This window comes from Hemicordylus capensis, chromosome 12 (assembly GCF_027244095.1).
Source record: "Hemicordylus capensis ecotype Gifberg chromosome 12, rHemCap1.1.pri, whole genome shotgun sequence".
NCBI lineage: Eukaryota > Metazoa > Chordata > Lepidosauria > Squamata > Cordylidae > Hemicordylus > Hemicordylus capensis.
The window spans coordinates 271,700-298,316 of record NC_069668.1 but is presented as its reverse complement, the minus strand read 5'-3'; the positions used below and the strand labels follow the sequence as shown (position 1 = coordinate 298,316).

Sequence of the window (26,617 nt, the reverse complement as noted above, 5' to 3'; positions counted from 1 at the left end):
CAGGTCTGAGAACCCCTGGCACAGGTTTTTGTAGATGGCCACAGCCACCGGAGCGCGGGAACCTTCTACAATTCTCAGAAGGGACAGGGGTTAGCACACGTCGAGCATAGTGTGACAGGAAGCCAAAGTCTCTACTTACTCCTGCACCTTTTCAAAGCGGCAACTGTCTTACATTTATCAGGGGGAGAGCAACTCGCCCTCTCCGTCCCCAGCACAGCATCCCTCCAGTGGCTGTTGCATCTCTCTTCGGTTTCTTTTTTAGATTGTGAGCCCTTTGGGGGCAGGGAGCCATCTTTTATTTATTTGTATTGATCTCTGTAATACAAATCTTTGGGAACTTTTGTTGAAAAGCGGAATATAAATATTTATCATATTCGCATTCATATCCTTGTCCAGTGCAATCAAACCTTCTGATCTGCTGTTTCCTGGTCACGGACCTGAGAGTGAGGTACTGAAAAAGATCCACTCTGGTAGTCCTATGGACCAGAAAATCAGAAAGGTTTGATTATATTGGGAAAGGATTAAGGAGTGATTTTGGTTTACTGTCACACTGTAAGGACTGTACTTGATGTATTTTAACCCCTGTCCCTTTGAGAATTTTAGAAGGTTCCCATGTTGTGATTTCAACTGCCTGATTTCCCGAGTTTCTCCACTAACAACTCCACATCTTACAAAGTAGGTTGCCACCCATGAAATCTTATGCTAAATTAAACCATCTTATAACCCTTTTACTCTTAATAATGCCATTGAACATAATAAATCCCCCCCACCCCACCAAGAATAAAAGCGAATTTCAAGACACCAGACCTCATGAAGTAGCACGGACATCAGATCTGTAAGTTTATTTTGCTCAATGTTACGACGGCTACATAATGACTCACATTCATGATATTCCATCACTGAGGAAAAACTGCTAAGAATGGTCCGTGTGTGTGAAATAATTCCTTACAGAAACACGGAGTTGGGGAAGAAGAAAATTAAGAAATCACTGATCAGACCGTAAAAAGAGCTCACTGCATATAACATGACAGAAGAAGCACAAATGGAAAAGGCTCATCCAGAAGACGTTTTTCTCCCTACACTGTTAAGTTATCATTTTTCACCATGACGAACACCAGACATTAAGATTAAGCTAAGACTGGTGCCTTCATTTGCTTTTCTTTCTTTTTTTAATTATTATTTTCAACAAAATCATATATAATTGCATGTCACTATAGCAACATCCATAACAGATCAGGTTTTTTTTTGTTTTGTTACAATCACTATTTGGTAGAGAGAACTGTTTACCCCGCCCCCCCAAAAAAAGAGGAAAAAAGGGGGGGAAATAAATTAAAAAACTTTTAAAAAATTGTTGAAGACTATTGTCATAGGAATACATAACATCTACTGTATAAGTTAATAAATTCCAAGCTACTTTTATAGAAATACAACACCAGCATGCACAATATTGTATCAATAGAGTAATGGAGCAGTTATTTCATTTCACTGGAGAGACAGTAATAGGCAAGTGCAATTTTTTAAATAAATTTAAAAAAAAAAACCAGGAAAAAAACCAGAAGAAACCCTTCAAGCTGCTCACAAGTTCCCCACTCCGCCCCCTGACTCTGCTGCATTAGCCCTCTTGTGCTACTTTCCCCCCAACCCTGCATAAAGTTTTCCTAAAGCAGCCGGGAGCTAAAAGCTTCAACCCAGGGGGGAAAACAAAACAAAAACAAGACGAAGAAAGGTTTTGTAATTCCAGTAAATTGCTTCCCGTGATCAAGCCAGGGACGCACGCACTGCTCACTCACACAACAGGATTGCAAAAGAAAGGGAAGCCGTTCAAGAAAAGAAAAAGAAAAAGAAGATCTCATTCCAGTCCACTTTCTGAGAGGGTTTCAGCTACGTTTCCTAAGGTACACGCCTCTCCGCATGGCAGGAGCCAGGTTAGTGGCATGGCACATTGACTAGGGTTGGCCAAGAATGGAAAGTTAGGGTGCAAAAACACACACACACACACACACACACACACACACACACACACAGCAATGAAGGACAATTATGCTGGGGGGGGGAACCAACTGTATCAGATGCATGGATGCTGTCTAGGGGTTTGCCCCCTCTTAAGCCGCTGACCGGCGCTTAGGACTGCAAACCGCTAACGCGACTCCCGTCCCGTGGCCCGGGTTCATTGCATCCAAAATCAACACCAAAAAAACCCCGTACCACCGTGCGAAATAGTTATGGACGTTTCGTTTCTACAAGCAACGGCCAATGCCATCAGGGCATTATGGGAGCGCGGATTCCTTCATGCGGAGCATTCAGTCAAAAGAAAAATGGCAGCTAATTTCCAACAATCGTGATTGGGCGGGGAATTGCTTTTTGTTTGTTAAGAGGAAGTCGAATAGGGGTGGGAGTTATGACCCAATTGACCTGCCAAGTAGACAAGACTCGGAGGAGGACGGATTCTATTTCTAGGACGACGGAGATTTTGGTTTTGAAAAAGAAAGCATACACACACACACGCAACAAACTCTCAGCTTTGGGTCACTCGTACTGCAGGCGTGCCACAGATCAGGCAGGCGTGCCACAGATCCCCTTCACTCTGATGGAGATTTGCTGACAAACCCAGTGAGAGAAAGTTATGAGCTAAAGGGCAGCACCTTTTATAAAACAAAAAACACAGATCAAGAGGGTGTTTGGGGACACCATATGAGCGAAAAACACACAGACACACACCCCTGAACTAGCATTAAGTGGCACTCCATTTTTCAACAGCTTCTGCCAATCCTTGACCAATTAGAATCCCGAAGCTCTTGTGCCGTGGATTCTCTCTATGCGGTTCAGCCTCTTGCCAAGCGGCTATTAAAACGGCTACCGGAATAGAGCTGTCATTCTCAAGCAACTAGGGAAGTGAAATGGGGAGGCAAAGCCCATCTCTATATGCAGGACGGGAGCAAACCAGAGCAAGCAAGGAGGGGTGTTTACACTCAATGGCTTGATGTCAGATATGGCTCTCACGTCAACGGCGATCCAGCATGAAATACTACAGGCTGCCTTCAACATCTCAGCGAGAGAGCTCCGAGGCGTACGGGTTTTAATTTAAATCTGGGGTGGGGTCTACCTTGTTAAAAGCATGAGTAAGGGGGTCTCCTAACATTGGGGGTGGATGGGGGGTGGACAAGGAGACAACACAGAGCCACACCTTCACAACCACGAAATGCATGGCAGTTCAACAGAAAGGTGCAGCGGGGCGAGGAACCAAATAATGGATGGAAATCTTACTGGAACCACAGAACGGCTTTTCTGAAACCCGGACGAAACCAACACAGGAGGAGAACAAGGGCCATTTCACTCAGGAAATCCTCAACTTCGTATGCATCTAGCGGTTCAGATTAACTTAAAAAGACTGCTTCCCCCCCCTTGAATGAAGAGTCTACAGAACAGTCCGTATGCCACTGGGAGGCTGCCTCCCCCTTCCATGCCTAGCCCAGCCCGCCTTGCCTTTCCACTAGTGGTGTTTTGGCAAAATGTCAAGAGAGGCAAATCCAAGCCCGGTTGCGGGGAGCCTCCCTGGAAGGTCGCCCCCTCCTCTTCCCCTCCCCGACCCCCTCCCCCCCACCGGTGGAAAAAAAAATAAAGACTGCAGTAGTAGCATCAGCGTGCGGCCTGCCAGTCCGTCCGAGGGGGGGCGGGTCTAGTTGTTCCCTTCACCGCCGTCGTCGTCCTGCTGGTCGCTTGTCCAGAGCGTTAGGTTGTCGCGGAGCAGCTGCATGATGAGGGTCGAGTCCTTGTACGAGTCCTCGTTGAGGGTGTCCAGCTCAGCAATGGCGTCGTCGAAAGCCGTCTTGGCGAGGTGGCATGCCTGCTCCGGGGCGTTCTGGATCTCATAGTAGAAAACCGAGTAGTTGAGCGCCAGGCCCAGCCGGATGGGGTGGGTGGGCTGCATGTGTTCCTTGCTGATCTCGTGGGCTTCGCTGTAGGCCTTCTCGGAGGACTCCACCACGGTGGCCCTCTTCTCCCCCGTGGCCACCTCGGCCAGGTAGCGGTAATAGTCCCCTTTCATCTTCAGGTAGAAGACCTTGCTCTCGTATTGGGTCTCGCTGCAGTTCTTGATCAGGTAGTTGTCGAGGAGGCTGAGGACATCCTGGCACACAGCTTCCAGCTCCTTCTCGATCTTCTCGCGGTAGGCCCGCACCATCTCGATCTTCTTCTCGTTGCCGTCGGCGGACGTCTTCTGCTCGATGCTGCTAATGACGCGCCAGGAGGAGCGGCGTGCCCCAACCACGTTCTTGTAGGCGACCGACAAGAGGTTCCGTTCTTCGTTGGAGAGCGGCTCGTTCAGCTCCGTCACCTGCAGGGCAGAAGGGAGGAGATGCAACAGGTTGTACGTTAGCTTCCTCCGCTCTTTGCTCGCTGGATCTTTGCTCCCGTCTTTAAAAAAGCCTATGCCCCTCTACTAACCGTTGAGCCAGCTGGGGTGGTTGGTGCTACTGGGGGGAGGGGGAGGGGGAGTAATGCTCATGGTATTTTGGACAAGGTCTGCAACTCTGGAGGTGGGAAAGAGTTCCAGCTTTCCAGGTGCTATTGTGCTTTGATTGTCCTGACCATCGGGCTACCAAGCCCTTGCAAAGGAAGGAAACGGACACAGGCCAATCTAATGCACACATTTAATAAGGCCATCTTTATGGCGGATTCTTGAGTGGCAAGGAGGCAGTCCAGAACTATAGGAGAGCTTGGTACAGAATAAAGGCTAGGTGTGGATCACAGCCCTAGAAAAAACAGATATACTGTAAGACGAGAGGAGCAACAAGCAGGCAGGGTAATTTTGACACAAAAAGGAGCGTGTGCCGGAGAGATTTTGAAGAGCGGTGAAGCCAGGGGGGCACAAAATTCACCGCCCACCCAGTTACCCTTTAGGAGGCACTGCGGCCCTGTTCCCAAGTTGCTCATCACAGCCCAAGATCTAGAAAGCGTCAATATTTTAAAAGGAAGGGGGAAGCGGGGCCCCCCTGAGAGTGGGTATTTCTAAGTGTCCATATCCTGCACTAGATGGCGCCTGTGCCGTATGACAGCTGTGTGGCCAAAGAACTCTCAGGACCAAGAATGTGTGTGCCTGTCCCACGCACAGCCGAGATCTGACGGGGCAGGACGGGTGGCCTCACGCACCAGATCACAGCTTTCGCACAAGCCATCTGGGATGATGCAGCACTGCAAAGTCAAGGTTGCCTTTACTTCCCCCCACCGATCCCTAATCGGAGGCAGACATCGGGGCAGGCAGCAGCCTCCAGCAAGAGCCGGGAGATTGGAGCGCCGAGATGACCAGGCAAAAGGATATCATGTTCAAGAATGTCACTCTCCCCTTCCAGTCACTCCGCACACGGCATCTTTCTATTTTTGGGCCACGGAGCAATTGCATCTCTTGATAATTTGCTTCAGAAAGCTATTTAGAGCGCGGCAGGGCCCGTTTTAATTGGGCACCCACAGCCACCGCTTCGAGGGAACGCTCCAGTCCCTCGGCTCGTGTCTGCCAGGAAGCCAATTTGGCCATCGATGGTGGCGGGCCTCCCTATCTTTCAAGCGGGGGCAACTTCGGCAACGAGTTCAACGCGAGAGCCATTTCCCACTGTGCTGAGCTCTGCAAAGCATTGCGCTTTTCTCTGTGCTGAGAAGGCCCCTTCAGGAGAGACAGAGCCCTCAAGACACAAATGCTTGCATGCAGAAGGTCCCAAGTTGCCTCCCTGGCAGTATCTCCAAGACAGGGCAGAGAGAGATTCCTGCCTGCAACCTTGGAGAAGCCGCTGCTGCCAGTCTGTGAAGACAATCCTGAGCTAGGTGGACCAAGGGCCTGACTCAGTAGATGGCAGCTTCCTATGTAAGAGCTCTGCAGGGAACATGGTGGGAAGGGCTACGCTTCCCAGCATGCCATGCAGGGCGTCCAAGATGGAGCTGGGGCTAGAGAGGGCTCCATTTCCCTTTAAGGAGCACCCTGGCAGTGGGCAAAACATAACACCAACGCTCGCCTGCCCTCCACATGGAGTCAGGGGATCTACGCAGTCTTCAGCTTTGGCCAAAGCTTCACATGGGCCCAAAAGACAAGTTTTGTGCTCTACATACCATGGGGAAACAGGTCCCTGCCCTAAGAGGCTCACAATTAAAAAAAAAGAAAAAAGAAATCCACAAGGAAGATAACTAAAGACGGAGAGGGAAGGAGAAGCAAAGAGAAGCTGGGGAGGAACGTGTAATTTATTTCGTTTCCACTTACAAAGACGGGTGACTAGGAAGCACAACAACAACAACAAATATTTATATACCGCTTTTCAACAACAACAACAAAGTTTCCAAAGCAGTTTACATAGATAGATAGAGAGATAAGATGGCTCCCTGTCCCCAAAGGGCTCACAATCTAAAAAGAAATTTAAGATAGACACCAGCAACAGTCACTGGAGGGATGCTGTGCTGGGGGTGGATCGAGCCAGTTACTCTCCCCCTCCTAAATAAAGAGAATCACCACAGTAAAAGGTGCCTCTTTGCCCAGTTAGCAGGGGTTCTGTTCCCTGTAACAGGGATGTTGTGGACTACAATTCCCATCTTCCCCCGCCAAAAGCCACTACCGCTAGGGAGGATGGGAGTTGTTGTCAGCAACATCTGGGAATCCCCATTAGCAGGAACACTGCTAGGGAGGAGAGCTTGCGGCAGCGAGCTTGAATGGTCCCCCCTTGCTAAGCAGGATCTGTCTCGGTTTGCATTTGGATGGGCGGCTGCCTGTGAGCACTGCAAGATGGGAGTGCCTCTGCTCCGCATGCAGAAGGTCCCAGGTCCCGTCCCTGGCCGCATCTCCAAGCTGGGCTGGGAGAGATCCCTCCGTGAAAGCTGCTGCCAGTCAGAGTAGACAACACTGCGCTAGATGGACCAAAGGCCTGACTCAGCAGAAGGCAGCTTCCGATCTTCCTAGCCGCTGGGTTAAAGGCTTGAAGGGAAAGCTGGGGTCTGAAGAGGGGCTTAAAGTAAGTGAAGCGGCGGCAGATCCAGGAGGAGATCTCTGGACAGCTGCGGGTGGCGGAATGGGACAAGAAAAAGCCACAGAAATTTTATTGATTGATTGATTTGATTTCTTTACCGCCCTTCCAAGAATGGCTCAGGGCGGTTTACAGAGAGAAACGACAAATAAATAAGATGGCTCCCTGTCCCCAAAGGGCTCACCATCTAAAATGGAGTGGGGCAAGAGCCATGGGGCAGAAGGCCAAGGCGAGAAGTGTCTGCGGGACTTGGGTGTGTGGGCAGGAAGGGGCCTCACGTGGCTAGCAGCTTGGCACAGGCTAGTCATCCTGGCTACTGAGCCAGTTCTGGGCACCAGCCAGCCAACCTCTGCAAGGCTGCTGCCCGTCAGCCACTGCTGCCCTGGCTTGCCCCTGCTCGGCTTCCCGGAGCGGGCCCTCGGCCTCGCCAGGTGGCCACTGGTTCCCCCAGTCTGCTCTTTGCCCCTACAGGGCATGGAAAGAGTCCCAGGCCGGGCGGAGCTGGGCTCCCTCCGCTCTCGGAGCACACCTTTTAGATGTGGCCACTCTCTTCTATCGAGCAGGGCGGCGGGGGGGGGGGGAGCCACTGGCCCTATCCAGCCCCAGCACAGCATCCCACCCAGCAGCGGTGGCTGGTGTCTCAACCAAGGTTTCTCTTTCGAGAAGAGGAGCCTCTTTTTATTTTTATTTATTTTTGCATTTATATACCGCCTTTCGTTAAAAAGATAACCCCAAGGCGGGGCAGGGAGCCATCTTCTCTGGGCTCCTGCTACGCAAACCCCTCTCTGAGGAAAAACCGGCCGGCCAGGCGCGCCATGAATAATTAATGAGGGGCCCCCCACCTCAGGCAAAGGCCGGCCTGGTTAAGGGGCCCCCATGTTGGTGGTGGTTGTTGTTGTTTTTACATTTTATATCCCGCTCTTCTTCCAAGGAGCCCAGAGCGGTGTGCTACAAACTTGAGTTTCTCCTCACAACAACCCTGTGAAGTGGGCTAGGCTGAGAGAGAAGTGACTGGCCCAGAGTCAACCAGCTAGTTTCATGGCTGAAGGGGGATTCGTACTCGGGTCTCCCAGGTCCTAGTCCAGCACTCTCGCCACTACACCGCGCTGGCTCTCAGTGGCGGCTCTCTCATGTGGAGCTGGGAGGGAGCCACCGTCCCCTCCCTGTGGCCATTGCTGAGGGCCTCCCTTGTGAGTTTCTTTTTAGGATGTCAGCCCTTCTTCTCATTCCTTGAACTATGGAAACTGCTCCAAGAACTTGATTGCTGAGGAAAAGTGGTATGTAAATATTTTTTAAATACAGTAATTCAAAATGCACTCAATGTTTTTAAATAAACCTATTTAAAAAACATTTGACGCATTATTTTAAAAACAGAGCAGTAAAAGTAGTATGATAGATACAAACGGTATCTAATCCAAAGGTAACTGAGCAAAGAGGGACCTTTCATAGTGGCAATTCCTCTTATACTTGGCGGGGGGGGGGGAAACTGGCCCAATTCACCCTCAAAGTATCATCGGAACCTAGGAAGCTGCCATATACTGAGTCAGACCACTGGTCTATATAGCTCAGTCTTGTCAACACAGACTGGCAGCAGCAGCAGCTTCTCCAAGGTGGCAGGCAGGAGTCTCTCTTGGAGACGCTGCCAGGGAGGGGACTTGGGACCTAGATGCTCTTTCCAGAGCGGCGGCTCCATCCCCTAAGAGGGGAAGATCTTGCATTGCTCACACATCTAGTCCCCCTAAGCAGACCCTGCTTAGCTAAGGGGACAAGTCACGCTTGCTGCCACCAGACCAGCTCTTCTCCCGAGACCAGTGGTTGGTCTGGTGTCTCCCTTATTTTCCTTTTTAGACTGCAAGCTCTTTTTAAGAAAAAAATAAAGCCATCTTTATCTTTATTTATTATTGTTGTATGTAAACCGCTTTGAGAAATTTGTTGAAAAGCTGCAATGAGTATTTGTAGGAGCAGGACGGAGGGCTGGCAGGAGGGTTAAAAGAACAGCCCAGCTGGATCAGGCCCAAGGCCTATCTGTTTCCTACTGTGGCCCCCCACCAGATGCCTCTGGGGAGCCCACAGGCAAGAGCGGAGGGATGACCCCGGGTTCTACCGTTGTGAGAGAGGGAGAAGAATTTCTCTCTGCCCACTCTCTCTGCTCCATGCATAATTTCACATGGCCAGAAGCCCTCCTCAGCTCCACCACCCTACAACAATGAGGCCTCCATAGGAGCCAGGAAGAATTTTATCTTGTGGCAAGACCTTCAGCAAACCCAGGTCAGGCACGTCTACCAGAAACCAGGGCAGGCAGAAAGAAACTGACAGTTAAAAACAAAAACACAAAACAAAACTACTCCAACACCTGCCCATCGCCACCACCAACAGCATTTCCACTTTGGCTCTATCAGAGAACAGGAACTAGATCCTCTTGCAGCTGCCTGCCCCACGCCCACCCCACACCCAGTATCTATCCCAGACAAGGCCAGTCTTAAATCACACAGCATCATCCACACCTGTGGTACTCTGGAAAGAATGCGAAGGGTCTCTGGGTCTCTGCCCCAAGGCGCTCACAACCTAGACAGCAAGACAATGGGGGCAAAGATGATATGGGATTATCTCCTTGAATCCAAGACTGTTTTTTCCAAGGTTGTGTGGTGGTGGGTTTTTTTTGGTTGTTGTTGTTTTTAATGTTAGACATCAGGGGGTCGTCTTAAATTCAGGGTCCCATTCCTTTTGGGTAAAGGCAGGTATAACCTGTAAAGCTCTATTTGTGAGGGGGGCCGTATTAAATTCAGAGTCATCTTCTATTTGGGTAAACAGAATTTGGACCGGCTGTTCGGGTACTTAGGCTCAGGTACAGTACAGAATGGAGGCAAAGCAGACGGAGTGGACAGGTCTCTGCCCCAGGGGGCTCACAATCTAGATGACACAAGAGGGGGAACTGAGGAAGGGGAGGCAGGGTAAACAGGGGAAGAGTATGGGATCATTTCAGCTACGTGTACTTGTACTTAGTTACGGTATGAGACAGAGGCTGGATAGATCGTGAATAAGAATGATCTTCTTTTCCTGTGTAAAGCGCTTTGCAAACTTTTGAAAGCAGTATATAAAATAGCGATAGCAGCCAAGGGAAGGATTCCCAAACAGCGGCCCCCAGCAGCTAGACTACAATTCCCATCGCCTGTCGCTCCTGCATCCTAAAGCATGGCGCCAGAATCCTGGCGCTGCGATGATAACAGCAGCGAGAGCTGTGATTTATGGGCTCGCCAGAGTGACGTGTAGAGTCCAAGCTAGCCGGCAGAGGCTGCTCAGTTTCAAGGTATTATTTTCAACCCGCCTTCCAAATCTGGTCAGCGTGGATTACAGGCTCCCTCTGCATCAGGAGCACGACGTTTTCCCCCGCGTAGCTCTGAACCCCAGCTCCCCCAGACCGTGGAAATTCTCCGACGGTGCTATGAGCAATATTTGCATGGCTACCAGTTATCGGACAGGATACAGAAGTATGCCTGATCCAAATCAGTGTACTGGAGTTGCTAGAGCAGAGCTGGCTTTCCAGCAGTTGTTGGGACTACAACACCCATCACCCCCAGGCACTATGGGATACAAATACAGTATTTGTGTGTCTTTCTGGTTTTTATAACTGTCGTTCTAGCCTAACGCGATGCTACACCAACATAGTGGGAACAAAAATATTTGGGCTTTTAAAACAGTGCCCATGCTAAGATGCATTTTCCATTTCTAGAAAGTGACGTGCAGCTCCATCAACCAGGTTTCCCGCAAAATATAAGGCAGTTCTACGTCGGACAAGCAGCACGGGATTTCTCTCGCATATTGCCTGGCTGATCGACGCATGGAGAGCCTGCAGCTTATCTTCTACGCCAAGGTAATAGAGCACAGAGATGCGAGTTCCAATCAGGAGATGAGCCCCAAACTAGGGATGTGCAGAACGTTTTAACAGTGAAACACTTCGACTTGAAACGGGCCATTTCGGGTGTTTCAAACTCGAAACAGGAAATCCTCTTTTTAAAGGGCCTGTTTCGAGCTCGGAGCAGAACCACCCTGTTTCGTTCAAACCGTTTCAAGCGCCATTTTGGAGGACTGTTTTCCCCCTCACTGATTGGTTTTCTGGCACTGGCTTCCGATTGGCTTGCAGTCTCCTTCCTTCTTGGTTGGCTTGTTATCACAGAAATCAAGTGTTGTTACAGGTAACTGTGCCCCCATTGGCTGGTGGGGAGGGAGAGTGACGGGGACACAAGAGGAGGGAATTTCAAAATGTATTCAAAAGGGACTGGGGTGCAGAGAGAGCAATTGCATCCTCTTCAAGAGAGGCATATCAGGAGAAGAGGAAGGAAGGTTTGATTTTGTGGTTTTCCTTTCCTAATATGTGACGCTATTGCTGCTACAGCTGTTTATTTATTTATTTTATTCAATTTCTATCTGGTTTTGCTGGATCTCCGATTGAGAAAGCAGAACTTGGGTGCCTGCCTGCCTTGAGTTGTGCTTTGTTTTGTTTGCGAGACAGTCTTGTGGCAAGAAATGGACAGTGGCAGCTGTGTGTTTAAGTGTAATGTTTCTTGGTGAGTGCTGTGATGAGCTCCATGTCTGGCCTCAAGACTAACTTGAGCTTCACTCACTGCTCTAGTCTGCTCTGCAATCTGCATTGCAAGGTATACTCAATCAAAAGATGGCTGAAGTTGCTCTAATTGAGCGTGTGGATCTGCTTGCTGCTAAGGGCGCTGCTGTGGCAGCTACTGCAATGCTAGGAACATAAGGAGGAGTCCTAATTGTGTGTGAGAAAGCAACTTGTGCCAATGATGTTTCTGCGGCATAGGCACGGTGGCTGGCAATGGATTCTGGGTCAGCAATTCTTTTCTGGACATTTTTGGACTGTGTTTGAGATGCATGCTTTGTGTTGGGAGGAGCAGATTCCCTTTTACTGTGTGCTTCTGCATTGTTTTTCAAGGCAGGGTTGCAAAATGCATGGCAAATTGCCATGCAAAACCTGTGTGCAGCTTGTTCCGGCCATGTGGAACAAATGGGGAAACACCCCATTGTCCCCCCTGGGGGGCTTCTAGGGACACCAAAGTGGGGTGTGTGACAGGGCAAGATGGGTGCTACCTACCACCCAAACAGTGTTCCCTCCAAGGCATGCACATGTGCATACACTCATGCTTGTCTTGATATCCGCTCAGTCAATTTTAGATCTTACTCGGGTGGATTCAGGAAAGCCCGACTCTGAATTCACATGTGGACACACTGCCTTGATCCTGCCGCCCAGAATAAAACTCATCTCGCACACAGATGGGGGGGGGGGGAAATGAGAGAGAACACTGCACACAACCCACAAAGGAAATGGGCAAGCGGGTGATTTTCAACAAGTTTTTAACCTTCCCTCCAAACCCCCCTAGGATGCCATGGCCGAAACACTCGAAGGTTAGGAGAGGAGAACTGGTCTTGGGGTAGCCAGCATGACTTGTCCCCTTAGCTAAGCAGGGTCCAGTCTGGTTGCATGTGAATGGGAGACTAGAAGCGTGAGCACTGTGAGAGATTCCCCTCTTAGGGGATGGAGCCGCTCTGGGAAGAGCAGAAGGTCCCAAGTTTCCTCCCTGGCAACATCTCCAAGATGGGGCTGAGAGAGATTCCTGCTGCCCGCAACCTTGGAGAAGCTGCTGCCAGTCTGTGTTGAAGATACAGAACTAGATGGACCAAGGGTCTGACTCAGAATGTGGCAGCTTCCTATGTTCCTAAATCTGCCCACATGCGCAGTGGGACAAATGAGTTGCGCCAGGCGGTGGCATCCCCAGCCAACCGCGAGATGCTGGGCGCAGCAAGGAACAGTAGAGTCCCGCATCTGGCTGGCCTGGCCACTCGCCAAAAACAAGAATCCCAAGCTACAGGATTAGCCTGACTTAGCCGGGCAGGCCTTGCATTGGGCAAGAGCCGTATCAAGTTGCATCCCCCGCTGCAGCCACTGGCCTCGTTCAACGGGGCGGAAGGGCACAGGCAAGCATTTCTTTGGGTCCAGGAGCCAGCCCAGAGGTAGGGCATCTCCTGGTAGGGCTGGGAAAGGCCGCTGTCGGAAAAACCTTGGAGAGCTGCTGCCAGTCAGAGTAGACAACCCTGAGCGAGGTGGGCCAAGGGTCTGACTCTGTAGGCAGCAGTTTCCTTGGGGATATAGGACCGTCGCCCAGGGCCAGAGCACCTGCTTTGTAAGCTAAAGGCCCCCAGGTTCAATCTCTTGCGTCTCTGAGTGGGGCAGGGGAAGAGCTGCTCCTTGGCAGCAGCTTTCCAGGGACTGGATGCCATTGTGGCAGGGGGCGATGGGAGCTGGAGTCCAGCAGCACCTGAGGGCCCAGGTTTGAAAAAGGAAAAGTCTGGCCTATCTGCTCTGTTAACTTGGTTGAAAAGTAATATATAAATATTCTAAAATAGGTAACCATTCGCAGAATCGGAAGTCAAAAGAGAAAGAGCATGGTGTTGGGTTATGCAGGGAGACCCGAGTTCAAATCCCTGTCCAGCCATGATTCTAGCTGGGCGACTCTGGGCCAGTCACTTCTCTCCCAGCCTAACCTGCCTCACAGGGTTGTGGTGAGGATAAATACAACCATGTACAGCCACCTGAGCTCCTTGGAGGAAGAGCAGGATGAAAATGTCAAGTAAAAAAAACAAAATTAAAACACAACAGGGTTTCCCAGCCTTGATTCCCCAGAAGTAGCCACTTACACCACTCTGGGCTCCTTGGAGGAGGCAGGATTGCGAATTAAAAAATAAAATAAACCTGCATTTTTAAAAGGGTATTTAGTAGGTGTGCTGTACAGTCTTGCATGCAGGCAACGGAATCCAGTTCTTGTCCGAGTGGTTAGAATTTCTCCAGTCTTGGTTAATCAGAGGCAGTGAAGCCATTCAGGACATGTGTGTTGCTGGGGAATAGACACATTTCTACCTTGCAAAACTGCACAGAAGAACATTCAGTGGGGGAAACGTCTACTACAGACCTGGAGCCTTTTTTCAGGCTTCAACTGAGCGCACACACACACACACTTACTGAAAGGGTAAGACTTCCGAATGAAATTAGTCAGATGCCCAAACTTAGCCCCTTACTTCACTGCTCTAGGAAACTGGCATCCGATTACATCTGATCCCTCCAAGCCACCCCAGAATTTGACATGACCTCACTGCAGGCTTTAATTTGGGAGCTAGGAAAGGGCTGGAGCTCTTCACTTCCAGAAGCGTGGATGGTAGGAAGAGTGTTCTCTTCTCCGAGATTGGAGGGGGAGACCCAGAGAGAGAGAAACTAAAGTTTACACCCTGTGACAGTTCTCAGAGTTGTGATTCCCTTTGCAAGACAGAACAGCCACCACCTCGTCCTGCAGTCACAGATAGACTTCTACAGAAAAACAGAGTAGCACTTCTGCTCAAGAGTGTACCTGCAGTCAGCATGACTTGTCCCCTCTGCTAAGCAGGGCCTGCCCCAGTTTGTGTTTGAATGGGAGACTATGTAAGAAACTCCCCGCAGGGGATGGAGGTTGCTCTGGGAAGAGCATCCATAAGCTTGCATGCAGAAGGTTCTGAGTTTCCTCCCTGGCAGCATCTTCAAGATAGGGCTGGGAGAGATTCCTGCCTGCAGCCTTGAAGAAGTCGCTGCCAGTCTGGGTAGACAATACTGAGCTAGAGGGACCAAGGGTCTGACTCAGTATACGGCAGCTTCCTATGTACCTAAGTTACCTGACTTAGAGATGGACAATGTGGAGGAGAAGGCAAGTAGCCTCCAGAGTTTCAGCCTGCCTCCTCATAAAGCCACTTCCTAAGTCTCTAGAACAGGATGGATGTTTACCACGGACACTTCTAGATCACCAGGCATAAGCAGGCAGAGCGAGACATGCCGTCTCTTAAGGGTAAACACGTATGGCAAGAACCAAAGGCTCTTCGATGCTGGTTTCTCCGCCAGCTGCGGCTGACCACTGCTCTCCATTTCTCTAGGCAGGCGGAAACAGCATGATCCTAAATGTGTTTACCCAGAAGTTAGTCCCACCTAATTAGGGAGGGAAGAGAGGACCAACAAGGTCCACGACCATCCTGGTGGGTCAACACAGCAGGCCTGGAAGCAGGAGCTGGGGGTCCAGCAGCCTAGAGAGCTCTGCCAGTCTGACTTCCCAAACCAGAGGTGTGTCACTGGGAGGAAGCTAGGGGTCGTCTGGTTCGAGGTCTGCCGCTAGGGACCAGACGGGGGCTAGGGAGGGAGCTGCCGCTCAGTGGGAGAGCAATTGCTTGGCATGCAGGAGGTCCCCGGTTCAGTCCATGGCAGCATCTCCAGGTAGGGCTGGGAGAGACTCCTGCCTGGAACCTCAGAGAGCTGCTGCCAGTCAGTGTCTAACTCTATATAGGGCGCCGCTTCCAATGTTCCAGAGCCTTCACAGCCAACACCACCATTCGGTTAGGCCACCAATTCTCAAGCCTGGGTCCCCAGGAGACCCCATTGTGGCTGGAGATGATGGGAGTTGTAGTCCAAGGGGGACCCAAGCCTGAGAACCCCGAGGTCAGACTGTATCATACAGTACACCCCGCAAAGAGCACCCAGTATACCTGCAGGGCAAGGCAACATGCGAGTCAAGGGTTTGTGGAGCATAACCTGTGCGCAGCTCTGGAAAAAATAAGTTCTCACTAGGACAAGAAGCCCTACACCAGTGTTTGCTCTCATTTTTTCTCATCGGTGTGCGGAATGAGTTTTGTTCTGGGCGGCAGTATCAAGGCAGTGTGTGCGCACCATGTGCATTCAGAGTGGGCCGTTCCTGATTCAACCTGAGCGGGATCTAAAATGAACTGAGTGGACATCCAAAAACATGTGAGCACATGCATGTGTGCACACCTTAGAGGGAACATCAGAACAGCTCTGCTGGATCAGGCCCAAGGAGGCCATCTAGTCCAGCATCCTGTTTCCCACAGTGGCCCACCAGATGCCGCTGGAACCCTACAGGCAGGAGTTGAGGGTATGCCCTTCCTCCTGCTGTTACTCCCCCGCAACTGGTATTCACAGGCATCCTGCCTTTGAGGCTGGAGGTGGCCCACAGCCACCAGACTAGTAGCCATTCATAGACCATATCCTCCATGAATCTGTCTAAGCCCCTTTTAAAGCCATCCAAGCTGGTGGCCATCACCACATCCCATGGCAAGCAATTCCATAGATTAACTATGCGCTGTGTGAAAAAGTACTTCCCCTTGTCGGTCCTAAATTTCCCAGCCTCGTTTCATGGGGTGACCCCTGGTTCTAGTGCTGGGAGAGAGGGAGAAACATTTCTCTCTGCCCACCCTCTCCACTCCATGCATAATTTTATATACCTCGATCCTGTCTCCCCTTAGTTGCCTCTTTTCCCAGGTAAAGAGCCCCAGATGCTGTAGCCTAGCCTCATAAGGAAGGTGTTCCAGGCCCCTGGTCACCTGGGTTGCCCTCTTCTGCACCTTTCCCAGTTCTACAGTATCCTTCTTAAGATACGGTGACCAAAGCTGTACGCGGTACTCCAGATGTGGAACACTACTCTACACCAAGTTCCTCTCCTACTGATCCTTCAACAGCAACAAAAGTAGTTAGGAACAGCATCTGGTGGGATCCAAACAGCCACGCACAGTTAAGAAGAAAGCTGCTTGCGCTGTCCTGACGATGCTGGGATTCTAACCAATTCATTGCAACAAGCATTGCTCTAACAGGGTGGAACTGGAGTGCTTTTCACAATCCTGCTCGTGCAAGAAGTCCCACAAGCAGGAGAACACCTTGAGATTTCACTTCACTTTTTCCACCCCAGGGGTACAGCAGCCCTTTCGCAAGCGGAAAGCACTTTCTGCCTGTGGAAGGTAACCTTTGGATCCAATCCACCAACTTGGTTGGGGGAAAACCCACTTAAGCCACTTTATAAGAACAGGGAGATCTAGCAGGGAATCCTCCAAAACCACCCCATTTGATGCCTCATTTAGAATCAGCTGCTTCGAGGCTACTTTGCTCAATACCTAAATGCATGCATACGCAGGGATGCGCATGTGCACAGACCCAATAGCCACCCCGCCCGAGAATTTAGGCCACAGTCATTCTCGTACTGAAAGGTGAGGTTGCTTGAATTTCATTGTTAGTAACAGCACTCCGCTGCCCACGGTGATGCAGTTTTGGAACACATGACACCGATAAGTGAACGAAATGAATCACTAGAACATGCCCATTGCTGTTACTACTAGTAGCTTATTTTATTCCTCTCCTCTTGCTGCCTTGGCAAGGCCTTTTCTCTGGTTCTAAAAAGATTAAACCCCACCCCTTTGAAGAAGCCACCTTATGTCACACACACACATCCGTTTTTAAAGGGGTCGTCAAATTCAGAGTTGTCTTCTATTCGGGTCAATATGGGTATTTATTTTTCAGTGTAAACTGTCTTGAGAACTTTGGCTGAAAAGTGGAATATAAGTATTCGTAGCAGCAGCAGTAGCAGAAGAACCATTAAATACTGGGGTTTGGTTTCCATTCAAGTTCCTCCATAATTTCTTTCTTTCTTTCTTTAACACTCTGGACCAGTCACTAACTTTAAAAAAAAAAAATGGTTCAGCAGTCAGTTCAGGCACCATAAACTGATTTAGATACATCCCATGCAAAACAGTATCCAACTGTTTTTATTTGCAATGGAACTCACTGGATAAACAGGACAACTGTTTATCTTGAGAAAAGATACTTTTCTCAACTTGTTTAAGCTTTAATCTTTTTGTTGCCACACAAACAACATACAGCTGCTGGCATCTCAACCCATGAGGTTTTGACTCCTCCTGCCCTCGGGAGCAAGAGAGAACGAGCCCACCCCTCCTTCTACGTGTCAGGCCTTCCGATATTCAGAACATAGGAAGCTGCCTTCTACCGAGTCAGAACCTTGGTTCATCTAGCTCAATATTGCCTACAGACTGGCAGCGGCTTCTCCCAGGTTGCAGGCAGGGGTCTCTCTCCACCCTATCTTGGAGATGCTGCCAGGGAGGGGACTTGGACCCTTCTGCATGCTGTGAGCAGGCAGGTGTTCCTCCCAGAGCGGCCCCATCCTTGGAGGGGAACATTTTCCGGTGCTCCCAGACGTAGTCTCCCATTCAAATGCAATCCAGGGCAGACCCTGATTAGCAAAGGGGACCATTCATGCCTCCTGCCAAAAGACCAGCTCTCCTTACCCCCGAAGGCAGGGCCCCCACTCTGCCTTCCTTTTGAGGAGGACCTTTTGATAGGCTGGGCCTGATTCAGAGGAGGGCCCGATTCAGAGGTGGGGAGGGAGTCTGGGAAGCACCAGGAGGAGGAAGGGCTGAAGGAGCTTCACACAGAGGCGGGGAGTTGCAGAGGGCAGATTTCTGATCTATCTTGGTCAGCCATAGCGCTGCCGGCGGACGGGGCACTAAAGGTCACTTGTAACATCACACTTGGCCCTAATGCTATTATTACATGTGTTGGTTACACGGAGAGACCCAGAAAGGTTTCACGGTACTTTTTGTCCCAAGGGAGGGCGGGAGGGAGCCAGCCACCATCCTTGTTATGGGAGCTGCTGCCTTCAAGGGAACGGGGGCCCTTTTAATCTCCGTGCGGCCTAAAGGACACCAAGATCCACTGCAACCAGGGAATGATTCCATCTTCTCTCTCATTTTAAGGGAAGGGGCAGGGGCTGTTGCTCAGTGGTTGCAGCACACACTTTTTTTGGGGGGGGGGGAGACAGAGCTTCAGTCCTTGGCATCTTTCCAAGGCTCTTTGAAAACCCTGGAGGAACCCCTGCCAGTCAGTGCAGACCACGCTGAACTGGACGGAAAGAGGACCTGACTCAGCACAGCTGCAAGCAGCACGGCCCAGCCTAGCCAACGGCTGCCTTCATCAGTCACACAGGACCCACCCTGCCCTATACCAAGTCAGGCCCTTGGCCCGTCCAGCTCAGGTTTTGAGCTCTCCAAAGTTTCAAGCAGGAGCCTCTCCCAGCCCTACCTGGAGATGTTGCCAGGGATCGGCCCTGGGCCCTTCTGCATGACGAGCAGATGATCTACCCCTGAGCTACAACCCCATCCTCTAAGGAGAACAGCTCTCAGCCGACGACGCTCACATGCAGTCACCCATCCAAATACAAACCAAGGAAGATCCCGCTTAGCAAAGGGGACTATTCATGCCCTGCTGTCGTGGTGGCTGGACCTACCAGCCCACCACCACCACCCTCAGGCAAGCCCCAGTCTTCATTCTGAGCTGGGGTGGAGCAGGAGATTACCCTGTGGTTCTGCTGTGCCTCCAAGGCACTCCCAAGAACCAAGGCAGGGTGGGTCAGGGGGGGTGGGGGGTGGGGCCCACAGGGCTGCCCGGGACAAAGAGAGGTTTTATGCAAGGACTCCACCCCTGAATCTCTTCGTACAGACGCCGCGGTTGGTTTTCTGGGCACCACGGCTCCCTGGTGGCTGGGATCGGTCAAGCCCTGCCCTGATCTGGCACGCACCCTACAGTCCCAGGGAAAGCACCACACCATCCTCAAAAGGGAGCAGAGGGGACGCAGAGCGGCGATTCTCGTCCAGGAACCAGCACCAGCCAAGAGGCCACGGACTTGCTCAGGATTGCCTACTCTGACTGGCAGTGACTCTCCAAGGTTTCAGGCAGGGGTCTTTCCCAGCCCTCCCTGCAGATGCTGCCAGGGATCAAACCTGGGACTTTCTGCAAGCAGAGCAGACGCTCTACCACGGAACTACAGCCTGGGATGGCCTATATATTTAAGTACAAAGAGTTACTACTGGTTAGAGACCTCAACGGCTTCATTTAGGGGAGGAAACTGGGAGTCAAAAAGCCTCCCTGGTTTACTGCAAGTCATCCAGTGAATTACCCAAACATCCTTTTTTTTTTTTGCCCTGCCCAACCCAGCCGCACCCAGAATTGTGTCAAGAGATGGCGATCCTCACCCTTCGCTGACTTTTAAACCGCTGCCTTGTCAAATGTGTGAAGGATAACTAAGCTGCGATAATCTGGAGCGTGAGCCACAAGATACGTTTCAATTACAGTCCCGGGAATCCGAGTAGAGGACGGCAACGATGTATCGGACACGGTTCAATGGACGCTACACGCCAGCTCCAAGAGCAGTTCAGGAAAGGGGTTTCCAACCATGTTCGGAACAGGCCCCAGCAGAAATCTACGCTGCGAGTTGCTACAAGAGTCTGCCGTGCTCTTCATTTTACCAGAGAATGTATGGATCTGTCGGGAGGTAGCCTATAGCCACCAAGACTAGTGGCCACTGATAAACTTGTCCTTAGCATTTGCCTCTAGGCTACCTCCAGGCTCAGAGGCAGGCCCTCTGCCAGAGCTGGTCTTGTAGTAGCCAGCATGACTTGTCCCCTTAGCTAAGCAGGGTCCACCCTGGTTGCATTTGAATGGGAGACTAGAAGCGTGAGCACTGGAAGATGTTCCCCTTAGGGGGTGGAGCCGCCACTCTGGGTAGAGCAGAAGGTTCCCAGTTCCCTCCCTGGCAGCATCTTCAAGATCGGGCTGAGAGAGAGACTCCAGCCTGCTGCAACCTTGGAGAAGCTGCTGCCAGTCTGTGTAGACAATACTGAGCTAGATGGACCAAGGGGCTGACTCATATATGGCAGCTTCCTAAGTTCCTATGGTCCCAGCCTTACCTACGCTGAGGTTCACAGAAGTCTAGCAATGCATTTCACCTCTTCCTCCAGGCTGAAACTTTAGTCAGTATAGCCGGCCCCTGCTAGCCCGTTCCTAGCCCAGTCCTCTTAACCACGAGCCGCAGCCAGGAAAACCTCCGGCGAGCGGGACACCCAGCACCACACAGATCTCCCGGCCAGAGGTCTCATTTCCACTGGCATTTTTAGGAAGGTAAGAAACAGAGACGGCTCCCACTATTTCTTACCATCTTCATAACCCAGGGCTGCAAAAGCCAAAGAAAGAGGTTCAATAATTCAGGTTATACTGCAATTATCCAACAGGAAGGGGACTCTGGATTCAAAAACAACTCCCTGATTTATAGCATCAAATAACTTGCGGTCAGGGGCACCTGATCTTGGATTCGGATGAATAGACCATTGCTGGGTATTACTGGGAAAGAATGACAGTCTACAGGCAACCGGGACAATTCAATGCACCCGTTGCAGGAGCGCAGCGAGGATGCCGCCCAACTCTCTTTTGCAGGGGCAAGCGATGCCAGTCCCAGCTTTCCCTTTCTGCATTCCCTTGGACAAATGCCATTTGTCTGCTCTCTGCTACCACCTGGGTGCACTGCAGCGCCTATTGTTACGCGTGACATCATGGTGTTGCTACGGAAATGAGCACGAGGTCTTGAGTCTCCCACACAGCTGGGACAGGGTTGGGGGGAGAGGCGAGGATAGCGGGGCAAGAGACAAGCGAGGGGAGAAGGGGCGAGATGTTAGGCATGGCCATATCACGTCCGTCCAGACGCACTGCATTTCTCGGATGGTAGCCCAGGGATAGTAGTAGCCCAAAGCTCTTTTTACTAGCCCTTGAGAGAGGCAACAAGGACAAGCAGGAAGCCAGAGGCCAACTGCTGAACTGGAAAGGCCTTTTAAGAGATGATGGTTTCCATATCTTGCGCGCGCACACACACACACACACACACACAAACACACTCTCTCCATGGATGCATTCCCCCTCCCTTAGAAAAATAATAATGATCGAAGCACTATTCTTGCTAAGAGACCCTTAGGAAATAAACAGGAACATAGGAAGCTTCAGGCCCTTGGTCTAGCCCAGGGCTGTCTACACTGACTGGCAGCAGCACTCCAAGGTTACAGGCAGGGGTCTCTCTCAGCCCTACCAGGAGATGCTGCCAGGGAGTGAACCAGGGGCCCTCTGCATGCAAGCATGCAGATGCTCTACCCCTGAGCTATGGCCTCACTTGTAGTCCAGCAACACCTGGGGACCCAAATTTGAGAACCCCTGGGTTAACCCAATCAGTTGCTTTGTCTTAGAAAGCACCGCTCTCCCACTGAATATCTTACTGTGGTCTCCCATCCAAATGCAAACCAAGGCAGGCCCTGCTTAGCAAAGGGGGGCCCTTCCAGCCCGCTACCCGCAAGGCCAGCTCTCCGCCCCAGTCATAACTCAGCCAGAGGGCTAAGCAGTCCGAGCAGCCAGGGAACGGAAGGCATTGCTTGTGCACGGGCAACCTCTTTGCTTTCAGCTCAGCTGCTCCGGGCAAGAGGGCTCTTCCCAAGAGCACGGATTGGCACCCGAGTCGCACTGCAGAATGGGGCTGTCAGAGATTAGCCCGGCCCTGCCACGCCACTGGGCTGCTCCCCACCCCGTCTCTGGCCAGCTGCATCTTCTCCCTGCTCCTATGGAAGCCTTCGCGCTTCTGCTTAACACACAAGGTTGTGACAAAATGGTGCAATGCGAGAGAGAAAGAGAGCAGCAGATTCCCAGGCAAATGCGACAATTCGGGATCAGTATGCACTATTCATCAGAGAGGGCGGCTACCCCGGCTCGCCTTGAAGGCTCAGACCTGACGAACAAGGCAAACAGAAAGCACGGTTCGCCCCTTTACAGCTCTCCCTCCCCTCTCCCGCTCTCCACCCAGTCTAGCCTCTCTGCAATATGACAAATGCAGAATCTTCTGGAATGACTTGATACTGCCTCCCAAGAGCGCTTTGTTTGGAAGATCAAATCAAAGACCTCTCTCTCTCTCTCAGTTTAGGGGCAAACGGAGCAAGGTTTTGTTTTGGGTTTTTGATTAAAATCAACTTGCAGATCAAAACTCCGAGCCACGAATGGCTCGTATCCCGACCCGACTCGTATCCCGTATCACACACACCACAGTTTAACACAAAGCAAATTTCCAAATGAGATTTTTTAAAAAAACCAAAACCAAAACCTAACCGAGACATTAAGGGGTATTACTAGAGAAGGAAACAACCAATTGTCCGACAGGAGTTTCTCCAGCCACGAAGCCTGGAAGGAGGTTGCCCAGGAATGGATAGCAAAAGATAGCCCCAATAAAAGATTTACACATGGGTTAACCTGCCGCTTCCACATCATCCCATTGAGATTTCTCCCTGTAATACCCAACACACACACAGACACCACACACCAGGGTGTTAGCTGGGGAACTGAGGGGGTGGCAGATTTTGCAGATCAAGATATTTGTATCTTGAGAGCACAGATGTTCCCTGCCGAAAGCCGATCAGGGTGCTGTCAAAAGGCAAATTAAGGGAGGGGTTGCCTGCGGGGTGGGTGGGGGGCGCACTGGCTGAACTGGTGGCCGACAGGCAGGGGCACCACCCAAATCTACCAGGTGGGAGGGCATGTAGCATACAGTGCACCTTCCCCACAGTTTGGGAGGAGGGCCACACAAAATCCTTGCTGTCTCCAGTGACTAGGAGGGAGGGGCGGTTGTACAGGTAACCCACAAAGCCCTGCCCCCCCTTCCCGACATAAAGAAACCATTTTTATTAGGCCCGATGAGAAAGCAGCTCCTTCCCCCAAAGACAAGGAAAGAGGACCCCCCCCCCAAAAAAAGAGGAAGGTGGGAAAAGACCGTATGGACACTGCCCTGCAAGCCAGGGAGATGAGAAAGAAAGGAGGCGCCTGGATGGGTGGGGGCCCGGATCCCCGGGGTTTGGGAGTGACTGGAGGGGGCTGCCCTTCATTCTTGACCTCACTGGCCCTTGCACTGGCCATCCTGCTTGGTCCCCACCCAGCACGCCCAAATTGGAGGCTGCTTGCTAGTGGGCTCTCTACAATTTTGGACAGGGCCCTTGCCCAGCCCTGTCTGGAGATGCTGCCAGGGACGGACCTCCTGCATGCAAGCAAGGCTGCTGAGTCCTGCCTACTGCTCTGCCTGCCGCCCACCCCTTGAGATGTCTGAAGGGGGCCAGAGCAGACCTTCCCAGGCGGGAGAGAGGAAGGCTCGCGCCACTGGAGCCCTGAGAAGCAGGCCCAGTGAGATGGGGCAGCAGCATTTGCCCCGTAGGGGGAGGCAGCAGGGGGGAGCCCTTCTTTCAGTGTGTAGGGAGGGGTCTCTGCACGCCAACCCGAAGCATGGCACGCCTTTTCCCCTTTTGTAAATGGGAAGGGTTGCCCTGCTGGATGAAGGGAAAGCATCGGTCTGGGAGAAGCGTCACTCAAGGACTGGTTCAGAGGAGCCCGTTCTTGCCCTCAAGGGGCTCTTCCCCCCCCCGTCCCCCCATTATTTATTATCTGGGGCATCTTTAAGGCTGCCTTTTCTGCCCAGACAGGCATAAAATGATGGCGGTGGGGGGGGGGGGCAGTCGGGGCGTGTGCTGTGCTGCTGCAGCAGCAGCCAGGGTTTGCAAAAATGACATCTGCCCTGGGGAGGAGCATTTTCCTTGAGACACGTGCAGGGAAGAGGAAGGAGCTTTCTTCTTCTCTAGGTGTGGCAGAGAGAGACCCTAACTGCATTTTCCAGGAGGATGGATATTCCCTAAGGAAGGGGGTGGGGGGGAGAGAAGAAGGGGGGGGAGAATAGCATAACCCCCACCCCAATTTACTATTGGCTTCCTGCAATGAGGGCCTATTTCCTTATGCAAGGTGGGGTGGAATATTCCCCCCCTTAAAAAAAAAAGAAAGAGAGAGAAATGACCCATCACAAAAAAATAGCATTTCTCTGCAGTCATGGTGCTATTGGGGAAGAGACATAAATTCACCAATTTGGGGGTGGGGGGTGGGAGAGGAGACCCAGAACCAGAAGCGTCTCCTCTCCCATTTATCTTTCTTGGGGGGGGGGGCGCGAAAGGGAGAAATCCGCCCTTCTCCCTCCAATAACCTTATTTCCCCCAGTCTGGATCAAATGCTTTTCGCCATTCAGAAGAACCAGCAGGCTGTCTGCACCCCAATAAAATGAGGTTTCAACCCCACACAAAAGGCAGATGCCATAAGGCAAGGCTTTATTTCTTAAAGAATTGCTCCCAATAATATTTGTCGGGGATGGAACGCCGCCTCTCACAGAGGAGCATTTCCCCCCCAACCCTAATATTCTTAGATCCCCATCAGGAACACTTCATTCAATAGGGGGACCTCCCCCCCACCCCAGCATAAAGGCAATTTCCTCTCTCAGCCCCCCCATAACTACTCTCATGTCCCCCTCCCCACATATTCTACCCACCCCCTTTAGGAGGGGAACTACTTAGCCCCCTCCCCAATAGAGAAGCACATTGTCCCCCCCTTAATAAGCCTCCCCGCCCCCATACCAGCGATTCCCTTTCTCAGCCCCCCATGCATCACCCCACCCTCCATAAAATGACATTTCTCCCCCTCCCCACCACCAAAACCCCCATATTTTACCCCCACTGCAAAAATAAGTCTATGCACCAGCCACTAACAGCCCCGTCCCCACTAAAAATGCAATGCATATATTTTCGGGGGGGGCTAAGGGTGGGGGGCACACTCACGTTCTTCATGGCGGCCGCCATGTCGTCGTATCTCTCGGCTTGCTCAGCCAGCCGGGCTTTCTGCACCAGCTGCTCGCGGTCCACCATCTTTAGGGGCTCTGGGCTGGTTTTGTTTTATTTTGAGTGGGGGTCTCTCTCGCTCTCTTTATTTTTCCCCCCTTTTACTCCCGACCGCGGGGCTGCAGAGCAGGGCCGCTGAGGAGGGAGAAACAGAAAAAACACGCCAAAAACCAAGCAAAAAAAAGCGAGGCGCGCGGCAAAGGAGAAGCAAGAGGTTGACGTTGGTGGTCGCGGCGGCTGCTCGGACGCACTCGCGCCGCTCCTGCTCTTACGGCTGCGGCGGCTGGTAGTGGCGAGCGGCGACTGCCCCACTGGCCGCGTGCGCATGCGCCTGTCTTTCCCTCCGCCGGGCCCGCCCGCGAAGGGAGGCGGCTCCTCCTCCTCCTCACTCCAGCCAATCGCTTCCCGCCTCCCTAAGGAAGCCACGCCCCTACACTCCTTTATTTCCCCCTAGAGGGCGGAGGCGAGCGAGAGGGAGCGCGCGCGCCAAACGGCTTTTCACGGACGCTCCCCAATCCTCCGCGGGGGAATGGGAGTGCCCGCGAAAGGCACCCTGGGAATCGTAGTTCGCTCTTGGGCGAGCCGAAACCCGGTAGGTTGCGAGGCCTGGCGAGCCGAGAGACTCCATTTCCCAGAGAGCCACGCGCGTCCGTGGGAGCTCCCCCCCACCGCTGAAACACCAATGTTGACTGTTAAGCACCTTGTTAAAATGTTAAAATAACATATTGCCTTAAGCTCCAATGTGTTCAATGCCATACCTTGTGGTAGCAAGCATGAATCATCCCCTTTGCTAAGCAGGGTCCGCCGTGGTTTGCATTTGGATGGGACACTTCATGTGTGAGCGCTGCAAGATATAATTCCCCTGAGGGAATACTTGTTCCCCTCTGGGGAAGAGCGCATGCAGGCTGGCATGCAGAAGGTATTCCCTCCCTGGCAGCATCTCCAAGAGAGAGCTAGGAGAGGCTCCTGCCTGCAACCTCGGAGCAGCCGCTGCCAGTATGGGTAGACAATACTGAGCGAGATGGACCAAGGGTCTGACTCAGTATATGGCAGCTTCCTATGTCCCTATGTCCAGCTATTGGCTCAAAGGAAGCTTGCTGATGGCTTGTGGTAGCAAGCATGATTTGTCCCCTTTGTCCCCTAAGCAGGGTCTGAAAGGAAGACTACATGTG

General features: G+C 51.7%; 2 protein-coding genes across 2 annotated transcripts in view; one reads left to right on the top strand and one right to left on the bottom strand.

Moving 5' to 3' along the window:
- Positions 1–816: 816 nt before the first annotated feature.
- Positions 817–25,779, bottom strand: YWHAG (tyrosine 3-monooxygenase/tryptophan 5-monooxygenase activation protein gamma). The gene is made up of 2 exons (XM_053274993.1): positions 25,386–25,779; positions 817–4,333 (listed from the first exon to the last, which is right to left on the bottom strand). Exons 1-2 carry the CDS (start codon positions 25,470–25,472, stop codon positions 3,677–3,679), a joined length of 744 nt encoding a protein of 247 aa, XP_053130968.1. The 5' UTR covers positions 25,473–25,779; the 3' UTR covers positions 817–3,676.
- The window catches only part of DTX2 (deltex E3 ubiquitin ligase 2), a 63,796-nt gene continuing 47,907 nt past the window's right edge, over positions 10,729–26,617 (top strand). The window contains exon 1 of the mRNA XM_053274987.1: positions 10,729–10,869. The gene's annotated coding sequence lies outside the window, so the exon portion shown is untranslated. The remainder of the gene's footprint in view (positions 10,870–26,617) is intronic.

Excerpts from the sequence above, each read along its gene's own strand:
- YWHAG (XM_053274993.1), bottom strand. The coding sequence starts at position 25,472 with ATGGTGGACCGCGAGCAGCTGGTGCAGAAAGCCCGGCTGGCTGAGCAA. Across the intron at positions 4,334-25,385 it reads TGGCGGCCGCCATGAAGAAC|GTGACGGAGCTGAACGAGCC; the intron begins GTGAGTGTGCCC and ends TCTGCCCTGCAG.